The 16,171-nt window shown below is 44.2% G+C and overlaps 3 protein-coding genes across 4 annotated transcripts; all 3 read right to left on the bottom strand.

The window, feature by feature from the left end:
* Positions 1-101: 101 nt before the first annotated feature.
* On the bottom strand, positions 102-1,611 carry LOC116199340 (probable carboxylesterase 15). The gene has a single exon (XM_031529663.1). It carries the CDS (start codon positions 1,305-1,307, stop codon positions 327-329), a length of 981 nt encoding a protein of 326 aa, XP_031385523.1. The 5' UTR covers positions 1,308-1,611; the 3' UTR covers positions 102-326.
* Positions 1,612-1,750: 139 nt separating this feature from the next.
* Positions 1,751-11,428, bottom strand: LOC116199338 (ubiquitin carboxyl-terminal hydrolase 13-like). Of its 2 annotated transcripts, none has more exons than XM_031529660.1 (32): positions 11,225-11,428; positions 10,814-10,892; positions 10,118-10,268; positions 9,868-10,025; positions 9,371-9,636; positions 9,068-9,289; positions 8,872-8,980; positions 8,662-8,777; positions 8,415-8,513; positions 7,868-7,977; positions 7,653-7,727; positions 6,930-7,008; positions 6,659-6,805; positions 6,481-6,561; positions 6,270-6,389; positions 5,820-5,942; positions 5,573-5,650; positions 5,392-5,480; positions 5,191-5,299; positions 5,046-5,114; positions 4,843-4,953; positions 4,531-4,586; positions 4,268-4,445; positions 4,069-4,170; positions 3,923-3,994; positions 3,755-3,820; positions 3,554-3,619; positions 3,341-3,424; positions 3,131-3,247; positions 2,439-2,513; positions 2,256-2,345; positions 1,751-2,133 (listed from the first exon to the last, which is right to left on the bottom strand). In XM_031529660.1, exons 1-32 carry the CDS (start codon positions 11,252-11,254, stop codon positions 2,092-2,094), a joined length of 3,369 nt encoding a protein of 1,122 aa, XP_031385520.1. In that variant the 5' UTR covers positions 11,255-11,428; the 3' UTR covers positions 1,751-2,091. The 2 variants fall into 2 exon arrangements, with proteins under 2 accessions (XP_031385520.1, XP_031385521.1); XM_031529661.1 differs by having other exon boundaries at positions 2,256-2,342; positions 11,225-11,426.
* Positions 11,429-11,767: 339 nt separating this feature from the next.
* LOC116199339 (probable receptor-like protein kinase At2g21480) lies at positions 11,768-14,842 on the bottom strand. Its single transcript, XM_031529662.1, has one exon. The coding sequence runs from the start codon at positions 14,584-14,586 to the stop codon at positions 11,977-11,979; it is 2,610 nt and encodes an 869-aa protein (XP_031385522.1). The 5' UTR covers positions 14,587-14,842; the 3' UTR covers positions 11,768-11,976.
* Positions 14,843-16,171: the final 1,329 nt, after the last annotated feature.

Here is a 16,171-nt window from a genome sequence, read left to right as displayed (position 1 = left end):
CATGGCGTGGCTGCGTCTCTGCTGGAGTTGGCCTTAGAATTCCGACAATGTAGCAGCGTGAGAGAATGCGATTTTAATTTTGATAAGGTAGCGACATAGTATACCGATTCGAGAGTTTGTTATTATATATATTGACGACGAGAAATTTGATATATATTGCATCAAACTTCAACATTCCCCGTGCCAAAGTTTAGCCCGTCAAGGCACGTACCGAATACAAAAGCTTAGACTTAATTCCTTCGGAAACAAATAAAATGACAGAAGTGAAATACAATTGACATCACACGTACGCTTCATGTTGCAACAGAAAGGAGTGGTTATGATTCTCATGAGAACGACTGGATGAAACGCTTGATTTGAACCATGAGCTCGCCGGCGGCATCGGAGTTGGGATCGATGGTGAAGAAGCCATGCTGCTTGCCTTCGAACTCAAGGTACTCGACCTTCTTCCCCCAGGCTTTGAGCCGCTTGGCATAGTCCTCGGCTCGGTCTCTGAGGAGATCTGCACCGCCAACCACCACGAGGATCGGGTCCAGCTCCACCGACTTGATGCTGCGGCTCCGTGGCCCAAAGGGGTTCACCAGCGGGTGGTCAGTTGTGTCACCAATGGGAATCGACAGCCTCCAAAACCTATCGATGAGGTCGATGTTTAGGAAAGCTTCCTTGGGCCCCTCCGCCTCGAACTTGGTCCTCACAGTCCCACCGAAAAACGGTGCCAAGAGCACGTAGCCCCTCACCACGACTGGAGCCAGCTCAAGCGAACCCACCCCAAGCCGGACCGCCAGGTTGTGGGCGATATTCCCACCGGCAGAGTCACCGGACACGAACACCCGGCTGAAATCAGCCACCTCAGTCAGCCACGGGTCCGGCTCCTCGGCCACGGCCTGAACTTGGAGCCACTTCATGGCTGTGAACCCATCCTCTATGGCAGCGGGGAGACGGTTCTCCGGGGCCAGGCGGTAGTCCGGGGCAATGACCACGGCCTGGAGCTCCAAGGCAAGCTTGAAGCAGTAGTTCTGGCAGTTTGGCCAGGTGCGCGACCCGATGCAGAAGCCACCACCATGGATGTAGTAGAAGACCGGCAGCTTAGAACTGGAGGGAGACGGGGCAGCAGGCATGTAAAGCCTGAGATACAGGTCATGGACCGGGTCAAACTGGACATCTTTCCACAGCACCGACCCATCGTCGACCACAGGGACGTTCAAGCCCGGCTTCGAGGAACGGACTATCGAGCCGTCACTGAAGACCCTCAGGACGCCCCGGCATTCCTCGACCTCATATGGCACCACTGAGGCAGGTTCAGCCATCTCGATATGGGGAGATTTGGGAGGACAAACCGTAAAATAGAGAGGTTAAGAGGAGGGAAATGGGCCAGAACAAGGGAAGAGTCAAAGGGAGGCGGCCATGATAAGGCAGGTTGGAGCTCTGCTCTTGTTTCCTTGCGGGGACATGTTATGGGAGACAAAAGTAGTTCCAATAGACGAATTTCCTACGTCAGATGATGTTCGCCTTGATACCGGTGTTGCTTACTGATAAATCAGAAGATGCCAGTTTCAGCCGATAGAGAGAGCAGCTCGAAGTAGAATAAATCGAGCGATGTTCTTTCGGGTTTTCCTTTTCATGATTCCAAATACATCCAAGGGATTTGAAAGTGCATAATCTTTTTAGCAATGCGCGGTTCGTGAAGGAATATGAGTGGGCGCTGGGACGAAGAAATCGGTGTCGACGAGTTCTCCTTACAAATCACGCCTACTAAATGATAGACCAAAATTATATTTCCCGTTTGCTACAAATGCCAGCAAGCTGAGACATACAACTTGCGCAATAAACAAAAAAGAATAAGACAAACTATATACCCGTGTGATGCAAAACCAGTCAAGAAAAAAATCTCGTCTATACAGTGCGAAAATTACACGAGATCCATGAAAGCCCGCAGGGGACCGATCTCCTAAAGAGAAAATTCCACCTAAGCAGCAAAAAGCTCGTACGTCAACTTGCAACGATCGGATGGCAGGTTGTCATTGTCCTCCCACACTGTATAAATATTAGATTCAGAAATCAAGACTTTCGGAGGACTCCTTCCCTGTGATCTCAGTTATAGATCTTCACTGGCTTTTCAAATGTGTGGCGGTTCTGCAATAGGAAACGATAAATGGTTAAAAGAGATTCGCATTGACTCGTAAAAGCGGCGTGCAAGACGAAAAGAACAGTTCAGGATGTTTGTCTCTAAGTAGCTTCCTTCTGTTCCATCATACCTGATTAGCTTGATAGGCTCTTTTTGGAGTAGTGTCGGGGTGCTCCAAACCAAGATACTGCTCCCAAGGACCATAGACATCTCTTCTCTGCTTGAAAATGGAAGCGGAAACAATTAAACATTAATCATGACAAATGACGGTGATGCTTCAATTAAGCTGTAGATAGTGGGAGCTCTAGAAAACCTGAAAGCGGTTCGAGAGAACATCAGTATCCTGAAGGTATTCTGGCCGACCTAATGAAAGGAATGCGAATTTCCACTGCACATTCCACAGAATGAAAAATGAGACAAAGACAAGCAAATATCTCACCAAGATTAAGTAGCATAAATTCCAAACCAGGGTTGGGAGAATGACCTTGATGAGGCCATTAGAAGATAAAAGGGGAAAACTGTTGCAGCTGCAGTGGGAAGGCTTTCCTGGCAGGCTATGGTAAATCATATTTGGAAAGCTCGTAATGATTGTATTTTTGCCAATGTTTCTCCCCAAACAGGAAGAGTCCAATCTTGGGTAATAAGGGATGTTAAATTCAGATTGCTTGGAGCTCTGGAGTCTCTTAAGTGGAATAATGCAGATCATAGGAATCTGTTAACAGCTTGGGGGATTAACATCTGAATTGTATTAGTGCTTTCGAGTTTGGCTTTAAGCTCTCAGTTGATCTGTGTTGCTCATTACACTGGGCTGTTTCTTATTCGGGCCTGTGCGCCTAGTTTTATTTCTGGCCTGCGTGCCAATTGGTGCCTGCATGCCTCTTTTTTCCTTGGGTCCGTGTGCCTATCTCTCTATGTAGCCCATGTGTGGACTATTGAGTATTTTGATCTAATAAAATGCAACGCTTATGGATCGAAAAAAAATAAATTCCAAACATGAAAGAATACCTTAGCAAACTCCTCATCTGGAACCTGCAGCCTCTTCTGTATTCTTTCCTTGATTTCTGCCAAGGTTTCACCTTCGTGTATGACAAAGAAGAAAGGTTCCCCGAAGTTCTGCACTTGCTGTTAATAATACGAAACTCGAGGTGAGAATTATTAATTCGTTACAGAGAGAGTCTTGCAGAATAATGAGATAGAGCCCGTAGAGGCCTATACCTGGTTAGGATTCGCCTCTTTTGTGAAGTGGTAGACGTGGATTATACGGGATTGAGGACCAAGATTTTTCTCCTCTTCTGGAACCTGTTTAATGAGAGAAGTTTTCCAAAATAAGCTAATAACAAATTGCCAGATCTTATATCAGCCAGAACCTAAAAGGTTACTCCTATGGCAATTACAAAACATATGAGACTCAGAGAATTCGGTTCCAACCTCTTCTGCTCGCAGTGTCCAGTACTGATCATTTATATTTTCAATCTTTTCACTGAGGGGAAAGATCTGCAACAAAGAAATAATCAGAAAACAGCTAAACCGATCGACACTTTACTCATGAGCTTTGAGAACTGTAATAACTAATTTAGAATGGATGAATATCAGAGATTCTTGCAAGAAGCCATGAGAACAAAAGAAAACCTTGTAGATCTTGTGATAGAAAACTTCAAGCAACCTAAGCTCAGCATCAGGATGGGACAGCTCGACCTGGATTTTTTTTTTAAAGAAAAAAGAAGAGAACTAAATCAAGACTTGCATCCAAAATGAATTAGCCGAAGTTGAATGAAGTCAACAAGGGAAAAGATTTACCTTTGTCCTGAGATCGTTCAGTACATCTCCGACAGAGCATTGCTTTGGAAGCCTAATTGAATGAATTACCATCTGATACGAAACCAAAGGCACTATTACTACATCAATGAAATCGAACAATGTCTAGGGTCAATCATCACACTTACTTCATCCTTGGTGGGACTATGGTATGCTACTTTTAGCATTTTCAAGCCTTGAAGTTCTGGAAGAGGAATATCCAATACTTCATAGTATAATATATCAGAAGTCTGCCCAAAACAAGGAAACATAACGAGTCAGCATCTATAGAATCCAATTTAAAGGACGAGACCTTCAAAAACCCATCAGATAGCAACATTGCTATACCTGATTGTAGTGGATTAGCATATCAGACAAACGATCCACTCCACGGTACTTTATGGGCTGAGGTTTGGGCTGCTGAGAGTAACAGTTGTGGGATGTGAGCCTGATTTTAGAGGGATCATCCAAGCTGAGTTGTAGGGCTACTTTTCCGACTACATCATCGTAGGTATAGAGTTTTGACCTTCAAGAAGAGCATGGAGCACAACTAGTAAGAGTCTTCGAAATTAAGTGTAGTAATTCAAAATGATCAGTGAATTATCACTTACATTTCCAAGCAGAAATCGTCCTCCTTGGGTTTGTCAAGAGATCGAAAATGAACAACCTACAACATGGTAAGGTTAGCATGCGTTAGCCAATTCGGAGAACTACACAATCGAGCAATTAAATATAATCTATGTTCGCAAGTTCATCTTCAGTATGCAATGACTTCAGTAAACCATATTATTGTTCTGTTAGCTAACAAATGGTCATTGTAACGAATAAACATTTTTGTACCCAGTATCTATGGTCGGTACTTCTAACCGAAATAAAGTGAAAAATGATGACATTTTCTCTATTAATAACTTAGGACCACATACTTGACGATTGTGCACGTATTCCAGAAAAGAAGGGACGTCCGGGTACTGGAATTGGTGATCATTGTCAATAGGAGTAGATTTCTGAAAGCAAATGATATCTCCATCTTCAATCTACATGGAAATTCAGTAAATGAGTTAAGACCCAATATCACTAAATTTAGTAACAACAGAAGCAGCCATACACAAGAAAGCAAAACCTTTACCTGACTACTTTTAAAGGCAACTTTCTTGTCAACAGGTTCACACATGATACTTGGCTCGAACTTAATTTCCTGAACATAATAATCATATAAGTTGCATGCCATCTAATCAGATGAAAAAAAGACAAGGGAAGACCTAAACACAAACCTCATATAGGTCGATTTCCTGATCTAAATCATAACCGGCCATTTCATTTAACTTCGCCAAGATCTCTAAGGGTTTGCTTGTACTCTTCACAAAAAGCCTCCCAACGTATCTGTATTGTAAGAGTTGGCATTGCGTCATTTTCACCCCGTTCTACAGAAGATATTTCTAACATTTCTTAAATTCATGGAAAGAGAAAATTACCGTAGTTCCTCCCTCTCTGGATCATAAAGCTTAAAAAATAACAGAATATCTTCCTTTGTCTTGTCAGGTGGTGCAACTGGTTGCAAGTCCTGATGAGTAACACAGCAAAAGATAGTGCCACTCATAAATTATCCAGCTTCATAAGGCTAACTAAGACAATTTATTCATGAGAGAGTAGTACCGGTCCTATTTCTACTTCCAAAAACAACTTCAATTCTGCAATGTTAGCCTTATTCGACAATTCCCTCAGGTGCCCAACCTACAATGCAAATAGATCAAATGAAGTTCCTACCAACAAATTCAAAAAGATTGCCCAGCATGGCAATTAGTTGATAGAAAGTCAACTACTCTGGTAACACTTTCAGCTAGAGATACATGGATAAAGAACAAGATCTGCACTTGAAACATCAGAAAATATAAATTATTACAGCTTGTAATTCCTCTGATTGTGTCAATGGCCGATTGGGGCGATATGTATGGTTCTGACGCTTTGCCCAAAGCCAGAAACGTTGACATTGCACTGGAATCCCAAACACCTTCGCTATCTCTTCCTGCAGGGATGACCCAATAATCTCGTATTAATTTCTTGACTAACCAAAAATCTTGTGTTAACACAACAGAAATCAAGAAAGGTGGTCCAGTGTAGTGGCATTGTCATCAACTTAACCCCAAGATGAATTGTGGAGTTTCCCTATACCCCTTTATTTCCCCTTTTCCTATGCTCTACTAGACCCATGAGATCCCTTGTAACCCAAAATATACAACATATAAATGACATGAAATATGATAATAGCAGATTGACAAATAAGGAACTAAATAAGAATGAGTCAAACAGGGGAGGCCAGTGAGAACTGAAAAATAGCTCGTTGCATTAATACCTTGAAAACGCTAAAAGGCATCTGCTTCTGAACACGAAACACCTTAACTTTTTCATGGTCCACAAGGTCAAAATAAATATCCCGACCAATTTGTTCTGCAAGATCCACATCTCTGGCAACCTGGAATCATCAAATCACTTATAAACAAACAGTGCTCCCGCTGGCACCAGCTAACCGTCCATAATAAATTACTCAACTCAAAAATCATTACCTTTACGATAGTATATAGGTGTGCTTCTGCCTTCTCCTTCTTCTTATGCTCTTTCTCCTCTTGTTCTTTCTTCAATCTCTCCTGGAGAACCAACAGATATTTGTCAGATAAGCTTCTTATTCGATAGCAAAGCATGTTAACATGAACTACATTCTTAAATAGAGCGGCAGCATCTCACCCTAAGATGTTCTGCAATATCCGTCTCGTCCACATTACAGATTATTTTGTCCTTGTCACTTTCACGTACATATACCAGCATGTATGCATTAGAGTATTTGGTAAACTTAAAGGGTGTGTTGTTGAATCCAGGGTTTGCTGGCTGCAACTGTTAAATTGGAGAAAAAGGTAAAGAAAGTAAGAAGCAATATGCAAAATCTAGAGAGAGAGTGGCAAATATGAAACAACAAAAAATACACAAAGGCTGAAAAATAATTCCTCCGTATTATTACCTCTTCCTCACCACCATACTGCTCCTCAAGAGCCCTCTTAGTGTCCTCCTTTGTCACCCTCTCATCATCGAACTTATACCTGAGAAATTGAGTTTACAAGCATTACAAGGAAAAGAATTTACAAATAATCACAAGTATCACCAATATAGGAGGAAAATGGCATTTAAAAGAGGGTATCCCAAAAAAACACTAACTTTTCACTTTTTTCTAATTTTAACATGAATTTTTAACTTTGTCCAATAAAATCACAAACTTAGCAAATGGTTTCACATTTGGCACGCCGTGAGCTCACCCGACATTTCTAACGAAAAAAAGCTTATGTGAACCGTGAACAGTGTTGACATGGATAACTACTGTCCACGACTAATTGAAAATTTGAAAAATTTCCCTTACTTAGGGCTGAAAAGCCCCAAATCTGGGCATATTCACGCCCTAATTGTCACAGAGCACAGCTGCTAGAAATATCGGGTGAGCCCACAACGTTATCCACGTCGAAAAATCTGGACTGCCGTTATCCACGTCAACACCATTAACAGTCCACATAAGCTTTTTCCGCTAGAAATGTCGGGTGAGCCCACAGTGTGCCAAACGTGAAACCTTTTGCTAAGTTTGTGATTTTATTGGACAAAGTTAAAAGTTCATGTTAAAAATTAGAAAAAAGTAACAAGTTTGTGTTTTTTTTTTTGGGAATTTACCCTTTACAAGATGAGAACAGAGACATACCACTGATCAGAGAGAGTAGGCCTGATATATGCATAATAATGTCCCCCATGGACCCCGCCACTATGAACGAGAACACTGAAAGTTGTGTAAAATTAATGTAAGCATACAACACCAAGATCATAAATTACAGAGTCTGATAAATAAGGCACTAGGGATTCACAAATTGCATATATCCTCCGCTGTTAGGTGTGGAGACGTCATTAATCAAAGCTCACCTGTGAAGAGTGTACAGATTACGAACACTCCGATCTGCTTCGGGAGATAAATATTTGCCATCATCACGGTCAAGGTCAAGTTGTAGCGGAAACTCGTACCGATCATTAATCTACAGGATGAAGCAGAGTTAACCTTCTTTGTAAGCAGAAAATAGACAAAGGAATCAAATGTAGACTATGCCAAAAAAGGAACAAGAGATTTGTCCAGTCAAAAGAAAATAAATGATACTGCAGTTCAAATAGCAACTTCCCCACTAAAAATTTACAGGTTAATGCATGATGCACTTTTCACTTTAAACGTCAATTAATTTTTTAAGGTATTCCCAGTTCACAATAACAACTGAGTAAAAAAAATTTGGATTCCTTGGGGTCCATTAGAGAATGGACCTCAAAAAATTCTTTTACTTTGATATGTAAAGCTCATTAATATTCTCCACTCAAGTACAGAAACATCGCTACTTGAATAAACTATTGCAAAGCCATGCATGAAGCAGCACGCCATGAGACATCTGTAAATAAAAGAAAAGGAATGTTTTCAACAGCTAACCTTCACCATAGTGTCTCGCGCAAAATCATATTCAAAGCGCTTCAGCTGAAGCTGAAGGACAGGAGGAAAGTCGATGAATAATACACCTTTCTTAGCTTCCTAGAAGAATAATAAGACAACCAATAGGGCATATTAGTTTACAAAATGCAATAAATCTTTCAATATAATAAGTGAAAAGGTAAGATTCTAGGAACCAAGTAATCCACTAAGTATTCCAATTTTGCAAATCACTAGAGTGCCAACTAACCTGCAGACCATGTTGCTCGGACTGGTACTTGTTATCACCCTCAAGGCATTCAACCTCAACATATTTATCAAAGGAAGCATATATATCACGACAACCCTTTACATCAAGCTGAAGGTCTGCATACAACACATGACCAATTCGTAACCAGAAAGCACAAGAGTAATAAATACGACATAGAAAGACTTGATACGTGAGATTCAAAATAAGTACCATAAAATGATTCCTTCCTTGTAGACTTGTAGTCTACATTGACACATTCGATGTAATTCATGTGATGCCCTTCAAACAACTTCTGTATTGTTCCCTCCACAACTGTCCCCTGTAGACACCGATTAAAAATCATTGCACAGTTCACATAATAATAATTAAAACAAAATAGTCTGTAGATGACTCCTGTGAGTTGCACCTTCATTTTATCTTCAAGTTTTTCACAGAGGACCCTATTGAGTTCCTGCACATCATGCTGCATGAAAGAATCATATGTATCCCACCCAAAAGACTTGGTCAACTCTTTTGTGGCTACACTGCTGTCACTGTACTGGAGCTTGTAGAACAAACTCTGAAGAGCCAGAGGGATGCTTATAGATGATGGCATATCGTTTTCGGTAGTGGGCATATGGTATACAGCCTGAGAAAATTGAAGTGCTGACTTCATTAATAAATAATCTAAATAACTAGGACCGAGAGAGGAGAGTATAGCTATATTTACCTTTCTAAAGTATGGGATATGATACAACGTCTGGAGAAGAGAGTTCATATAGCAAGTCGCTCCTTGGTTCTTAAGACCAACATAGCCAGTCTCCTTTTTTGAGTCGTACATAAAGTAATCTACGACTTTCCGGACAACGACCTCAGCTTCAACTATGATAGAGTCATGTACAAGATAACCTCTACAAGGATCATATAATTCACTAAGAGGCATAAAGGATGTGAAACCCCAATCACTCTCTCGGGCATTGAACTGGTGTTGTGTATCTGCAAGATGCAATTTGTAAATCTTAAAAATCACCAACCACATGAATAAAATTCGGCACCACAGAGAAGACCCTCATCTGATGCCATTCCCAGCTTTCAACGAAACCACAGCCAGTAACCAAGCATCAACAACACTCTCTTAACATTGCTTGGTCAAGCTTCATATAACCGCCAACCAAGATTTGCATGTATAATAGTAAAATAACTTATCCAAAGATTCTGTAAATATACCTTTCCTCACAGTATACTTGTTGTTAATTTGATTTATCACCGCTAAGGTAAACTGCGCATATCTGCTCCAGCCATATGGCAAGGTAGGGGCATCAGCAACATCCAAATACATGGACAAGGACTCCACGTTGTTGCCTTTAGGAAAAATAAGCACCCGCCTGCAAGAACAAGGGAGATAACTTTTTACTGACTGTAAATTTTAATTACTGAGGAGAAAACTGATATCACGCAAGGGAAGAAATTTTTGTACCATCTATAACCACCAACCACAAAAGGTTCCGAGTATATCCTCTTCGAATTTATCCTGGAGAAGTTGCCAATTCTCCATGTGAACCTCGAAGGTTGAGGATCCTCGGTGACCTGATTATCCGCTGTACTAGCAGCTTCAGCTGGTGCTGCAACTGATTATAATTGTGTTGGGAAACAATAACAATTAAGACATCTTGCTTACATTAAAAAAAAAATCTATATTTTTCAATAATCAAAAGTATTACTCATTGCACATAAAGGCGATTTCTGAAATATTGAGATCGTATGCTATCTGGGGAAAATTTTTAAACTAACTATGATAACAGGAAAGAGGGATGGATTCCTGGTAAGCAACCGGTACAGCACGATAAAGGCTTGGCCACCTGACTATTAATCAGGATCAGAACATGAAAGATTTAACAGAACACGACCCCGTTATTTACTTTTCCACATTTCAGAGCTGCAAGCAAGTTTGACTCAAATGCTTTGCGTTATCTAATAAAATGAAATATATGAATGCTAAAAAATTATTTCCCGCTGGTACATTGATCATAGTAAAACTAGCACAGATAATTCAACCCTACGAGCAATGCCGGCGACGACTTTCTTCCTACATTGACAACATTTTAGGTGGAGATTTACGAAGCAGGTTAAAAAATATGGCAGCACTAGAGTACGGATTGGATTAGTCAGTAACCTTCCATGGACTGAGGCTGATCATTGTTTTCCACTGCCACGTCCGATTGCGGAACGAGCATCTCAACGTCCTCCTGTTGCTGCAACAATGAGACACGAAAATATGTAACTACCACCAACACGCAAACCAACCCACTCACTCTCAAACCCTAGAATTCATCTCGAAGCAAGCACAGTAGCAAAATCCCTTCTCCGAGCAGCACGGATAATCAAAGATGGAAATTTTAAGAGTGACAAAAAGCATGTTTGTGCCTAAAGGCATGCTCGAGCGAGCTCGAGGAACAGTATACTGTTCCTCTCAGCGCTGAACGCATGACTAGACTCATCAAAGCACGGATTTTCACTCCACGGAACCGCAGAGACGCATCGGCGAGCCCAGAGAGAGAAAAAGCAAGGGAGAGGGGAGGATTACATCCGCAGGCGCGGGAGTCATGACGGTCATCTTCGGCGGCGGCGAGAGTACTCTTTCTCTTCCTCCGGAGGCAGAGAGACGGACTGAAATGGCGAGCTACTGCTGCTGTTGACTGCTCACAGCAGGCACGGACAGAGAGGGGGTGGGGGGGGGAGAGAGAGAGTGAGAGAGAGAGACGGGGAGAGATCACCAGAAGCTCGTTGATCGAGCGCAAGAGGAGGGCAAATGTCTTGGTCTTTGCGAGGAAGGAGGGGCAGGTTGGGAAATTCATGTTCGTCGCCGGAGGAAGGTCATCGGACACCCGGCAGGCGACATCCGGACCGGGAATTCGCCGACATTCCCGCCACATCAGTGGGCCGAGCTGGGCCATCAATCTGGCCCATATAAAGAAAATTCAACACGATAGGCCCATAAAGGCGAGAAATATTATTTGTTTTGCAAATTTTGCAACCGGAAAGCTTTACATTGCAACGTGAAGAACGAGTACGAAAGTTCAGGTTTACGTCCTACGGTACAACGAGAACAAGTGACCCGATCAAAAAGCCGAACAATGGAAAGAATAAAGAGAGAACAGGAGACGGGCCTAGAGTAATATATTACAATGGGTGCAGTTCTATATGAGAATGTGTTAGCTTTTTCATGTCTTTACAATGTATCATCAATAAATACATTTGATCTTCATAGTTTTGTTTCTCAATCAGTTGGGTATAGATTCTTTTTTATGGTTGATCTGATTTCTGTCGTTGTCCTTTTCACCTTCCGTCGAGGTGGGCGAACTGAGCGAACATGTTTGTTCCCGAATGCTCAGTGGTCTGAATCTCGGCGAGGCTGTTGTCGGTGTCGGGGCGGGTCTCCCTGGCTGCGATCACGGGGCTGGCAGGGGGAGATGCGACCGCCGGGGAAGCTGCGATCATGGTGGATGACTTGCTCTTGTCTTCGGATTTCCCCTGAGAGAAGGCCTCCTGCAGCTGAAGAGCATACTCCAAGTTCCACAGAACATCTCCCATGGTGGGCCGGTCCACTCCATGCTCCGCCAAGCACTTCTCGGCTGCCTCGGCGAACTTCTTCATCGACTCCGGGTTGATGGTTCCCTGGAGATGCGGGTCAGTGATTTTGTCGAGCAGGCCCTTTCTCTTCCACTGCATCGCCCACTCAGCCAAGTTAACCTGCTCTCTCGGGAGCTGTGGGTTGAGCGCGGGACGAGCGCAGAGAGCCTCGAGCAGGACCACCCCAAAAGAATACACGTCGGACTTGTCCGTGAGTTGCTGCCTCCTGAAGTACTCGGGGTCGAGATAGCCGAAACTTCCCTTCACTGCAGTGCTGACATGGCCCTGTCCGATTGGTGCATCCTTTGATAGCCCAAAGTCCGCAACCTTAGCTACGAGGTTCTCGTCGAGCAAAATGTTTGTTGTCTTAACATCGCGGTGGATGATCCCTTGGGCCGTCCCGGTGTGAAGGTAGTGGAGACCTCTAGCGGCCCCGATACAGATCTCGAGCCTCTGCTTCCACGACAATGGCGGCATGTTCTTACCATATAAATGGTCCCTGAAGGGCCCATTCGACATGTACTCATAGACCAAGATCATCTCTGAGTTCTCGTCACAGTAGCCGATCAAAGACACCAAGTGCCTGTGCCTGAGCTTGGATAGCATCTGGATTTCCGTTTGAAACTCCGTGATGCCCTGCTCGGACTGCGGGTTCCCCCTCTTGACAGCGACTTGAGTTCCGTCATCAATCGTTCCCAAGTAGACATTTCCGAATCCTCCGACGCCAATCACTGCATTGGAATCGAAGTTCTTGGTTGCTTCCTGCAGCTCCGCGAAGGAGAAGTACCGGCCTAGCCCGAAGGTGGATGAGTAGAAGCCGCTCTTGTGGGACCCGATTGAGTTCTTGCTGCTCATGAAGCCCGTGTCTCCGGCATGGACCGGGAGCAGCCAAGATGAGAAGCTGTTCCTCTTCTGCCAGTCCTGAGGCCTCTTGTGCCACTTAATGACCATAGCCCCGAGGCCGACGAAGGCCCCGAACATCATCGCGAACCCAACTGCTGCAACCGTGGTGCGGTTAGTTGAGCTTGCCTGCTTCCCATCGACTCCGAATTCTCCGTCCAAACTGTTAACCGCATTGCTCATCTTCAAGACCTCCGCGCCATTCAATATGGCATTCACAGAACCAGTGTCCTGATTCATCGGACCAATCTGAATGCTGAGCCCATTGGACATCAGGGTGGAGTTCACCACGATATCCTTGTAGTATGGGACTGCTAGGCCTTCTGTTAGGCTCGATAGGTCGAGACCTGAGATAGCCATCTTCCCGTTGATGTAAACATTGAAGTAGAGGTCATTGAGGGATTTACTCACGATGTCGCAGAAGTGCAGCCGGATCATGTGATCAAAGTTTGTGTCCACGTTGAAGTCCCACGTCACGTTAAAGTTGGCCTGCTGGGTGTTAGCATCAGCCATCTGAACAGCCGAAGCATACACGGAAGCAGGAGCGATCAAGGTCGGGAATTGCTCCGGATATTTGATGACTTTTGTGGGTACGGAGACATTCGCAGCCAGTGCCTTGTCTTTGAGGTACTTCTCGCCGTTCTCCCACGACCTTCCCAGGGTGTCATTCTGAGCGGTAATCACCGGGCCGCCAACATTGAGCCGGTAGACAACCTGGTAGTTAAACCCGTTCAGGCCCTTGTAGTCCTGTACTGGGGAAAGGGACATGCCCGAGTCCCCGATCAGAAAGTCTGGGGCAGAGACGACCTCGATCGCGTTGATAAACGCGAAAGAGTTCGACATGGCGCTGAACTTGAGGTTGAGCTTTGGGTCCGTCACGTTAAGGAGGTACTCCTTCACAACGTGGGTCGTGGCGTTGTTCAAGTTGAACCGGTGGAGGAGGACCACGCTGTCGGTGTTGACCGAAAACATGGCGGTCTTGAGGTCGAACTGGTTGTTGTTCATGGTATAGAAATGGAGCCGGATCCAGTGCCACCCCGCGCTGGCGAGGTGGAACGAGTAGGTGGCCTCAGACACGAAGACCCGTGCCGTCTGGCACAGAGGGGACGGGAGGTTCCCCTCATCGGTTGAGATCTGCACGTTGTCCTTGGCCTGCAGGTAGTTGGCGTCGGTCTTAAAGATCCTCCCATCGGGGAGGTTCACCAACGAGTTGGCACCGCAGTCGATGAGGATATTATCCTTGGGGGAGAAAGAGACGCCCGAGGCAGAGATCAGCACGGAGGGGAAGGCGAGGGAGAAGGCCAGGAGGAGGACTGTCGCCATGCTGCGGGACGGGGACGATCGGGAGGATGGTAAATAGAATCCGGCGAGGCTCGGCTTACGGCTCGGTTTTTTCGTGCTTTTATCTATCTCCATCCCTCCTGGCGAGGAGGAGGAAAGGATCGAGGAACTGTCAAAAGGGTCTCACGAGGAATGAAGGACCTGTCTAAAATGTTCGTCTAATTCTTTCGACCAAGTCCGTTTTTGCAGCCAAATTTAGGATTTAGGATTGTTTCTTCCCCATGTGATGCGGAGATGTCTGTTGGAGAGGTTGTTTCCGTTGGTGTCTTTGGCGCCTATTTTCAGCAAATGGTAACGGCACAATTGGACAGATGCCGTACGTTTGATGCGGCCTCCAATTTCTTGTTATCAATCAATCAACTCCTATAATTAAAACTGGTTTTTGTTTTTCTTTTTTTTCTTTCCTTACCGTGGCTCAAGACTGGATATTTTGAGTTGAGTATCGGCCGCGTCGAGTATTGCTTCACCGGAAATGATACTCGTTCGATATACGACCTTACCGGAATCCCGTGAGACGTGCGAGAATGGGGCAAATGGGGTTTTCGGCTTTTGTGTTGGGCTGAGTGGGGGAAATGGGCTTGCAGGCCTAGTCTCATTCTTCCCGATGGTCCACTGAGCGGAGCCCACTAAATTATTAATGTGGCTTAACTTATCGAGTCTAGTTAGATCAATCCAAATACGGATATAATTACGGCATCGACCAGACCGGGCCCGTAAGAGAACTCGGCACTTACTATAGCGATGACTAATGAGGACTCCCGAGGGTCCGACCTTGTCGGAACAGTTCACTAGACCAACTAGCTCAATAGCCGCGACTTAAAGGAAAACATAACTATTTGACCCGCGCCCCCGCCCAATCAGATCCTGCCGTTTGGCTAAACGTCTTCGCCTCCTAGAGGATCGCCCCGTCGCTGTCTCGTATGTCATCAATCTCGGAATTTTCCTAATTTTTGCTTATTGGGTTTCCATATTAAGTTCGAATTAATAAACGATGGTGAATGCAACGAGCTCTTACGAAAATGAAAGATGAGATCCATGTAGCCCACTCGAACCCCTTGCTCATAGAAGAGCCCATAGACGTGTGCATCTATTAATCGAGATGGGGATACTGATGACCTAAGACCTATAGTTTCCCAAATGGAACGAGCAGTGAAAGGCTCCCTTTATGTTTGTGTCATGTTAAGGATTTTCTAAAACCGACCTATTCCTTCTCCGGACCGATTCGAGCTAATCAATTCTATCGAGCTAGACACGTTTATAGGAAATAAATTACTTCTCACGGTCGCGTAATGAAGGGCAACCTTATATTCTCAGCCTATTAACAGAAATTAATCCGTTTGAATGTTGATTTAGTCCTAACTGCGAGTTATATTCAAAAAATTTACTGCAAGTAAAAGCCCGTCATCGAAAGCTTAATCTACCGTTGATTTATGTTCTCGTGGTTCTCTCGACGTAAGGTTTGGGCCGGAGAGTTGAGCAACCTTTGATAATCGATGACGGGTCGATGAATGAGGCTAGCCACCGACAAAATTGAATAGAAAGTCATGAAAGAGACATGGTAGGGGTTTGGAAGCAATATCTCACCAAAAATAAAAGAGAAAATTATATGGACGGAGACGGCCGGCCCTCCGGAAGGAGACCCGTCCCAATCAATTCCATC

Source organism: Punica granatum, chromosome 3, assembly GCF_007655135.1.
Source record: "Punica granatum isolate Tunisia-2019 chromosome 3, ASM765513v2, whole genome shotgun sequence".
Lineage (NCBI taxonomy): Eukaryota > Viridiplantae > Streptophyta > Magnoliopsida > Myrtales > Lythraceae > Punica > Punica granatum.
The sequence above is the reverse complement of the archived record's forward strand: the minus strand, read 5'-3'. Positions and strand labels throughout refer to the sequence as shown.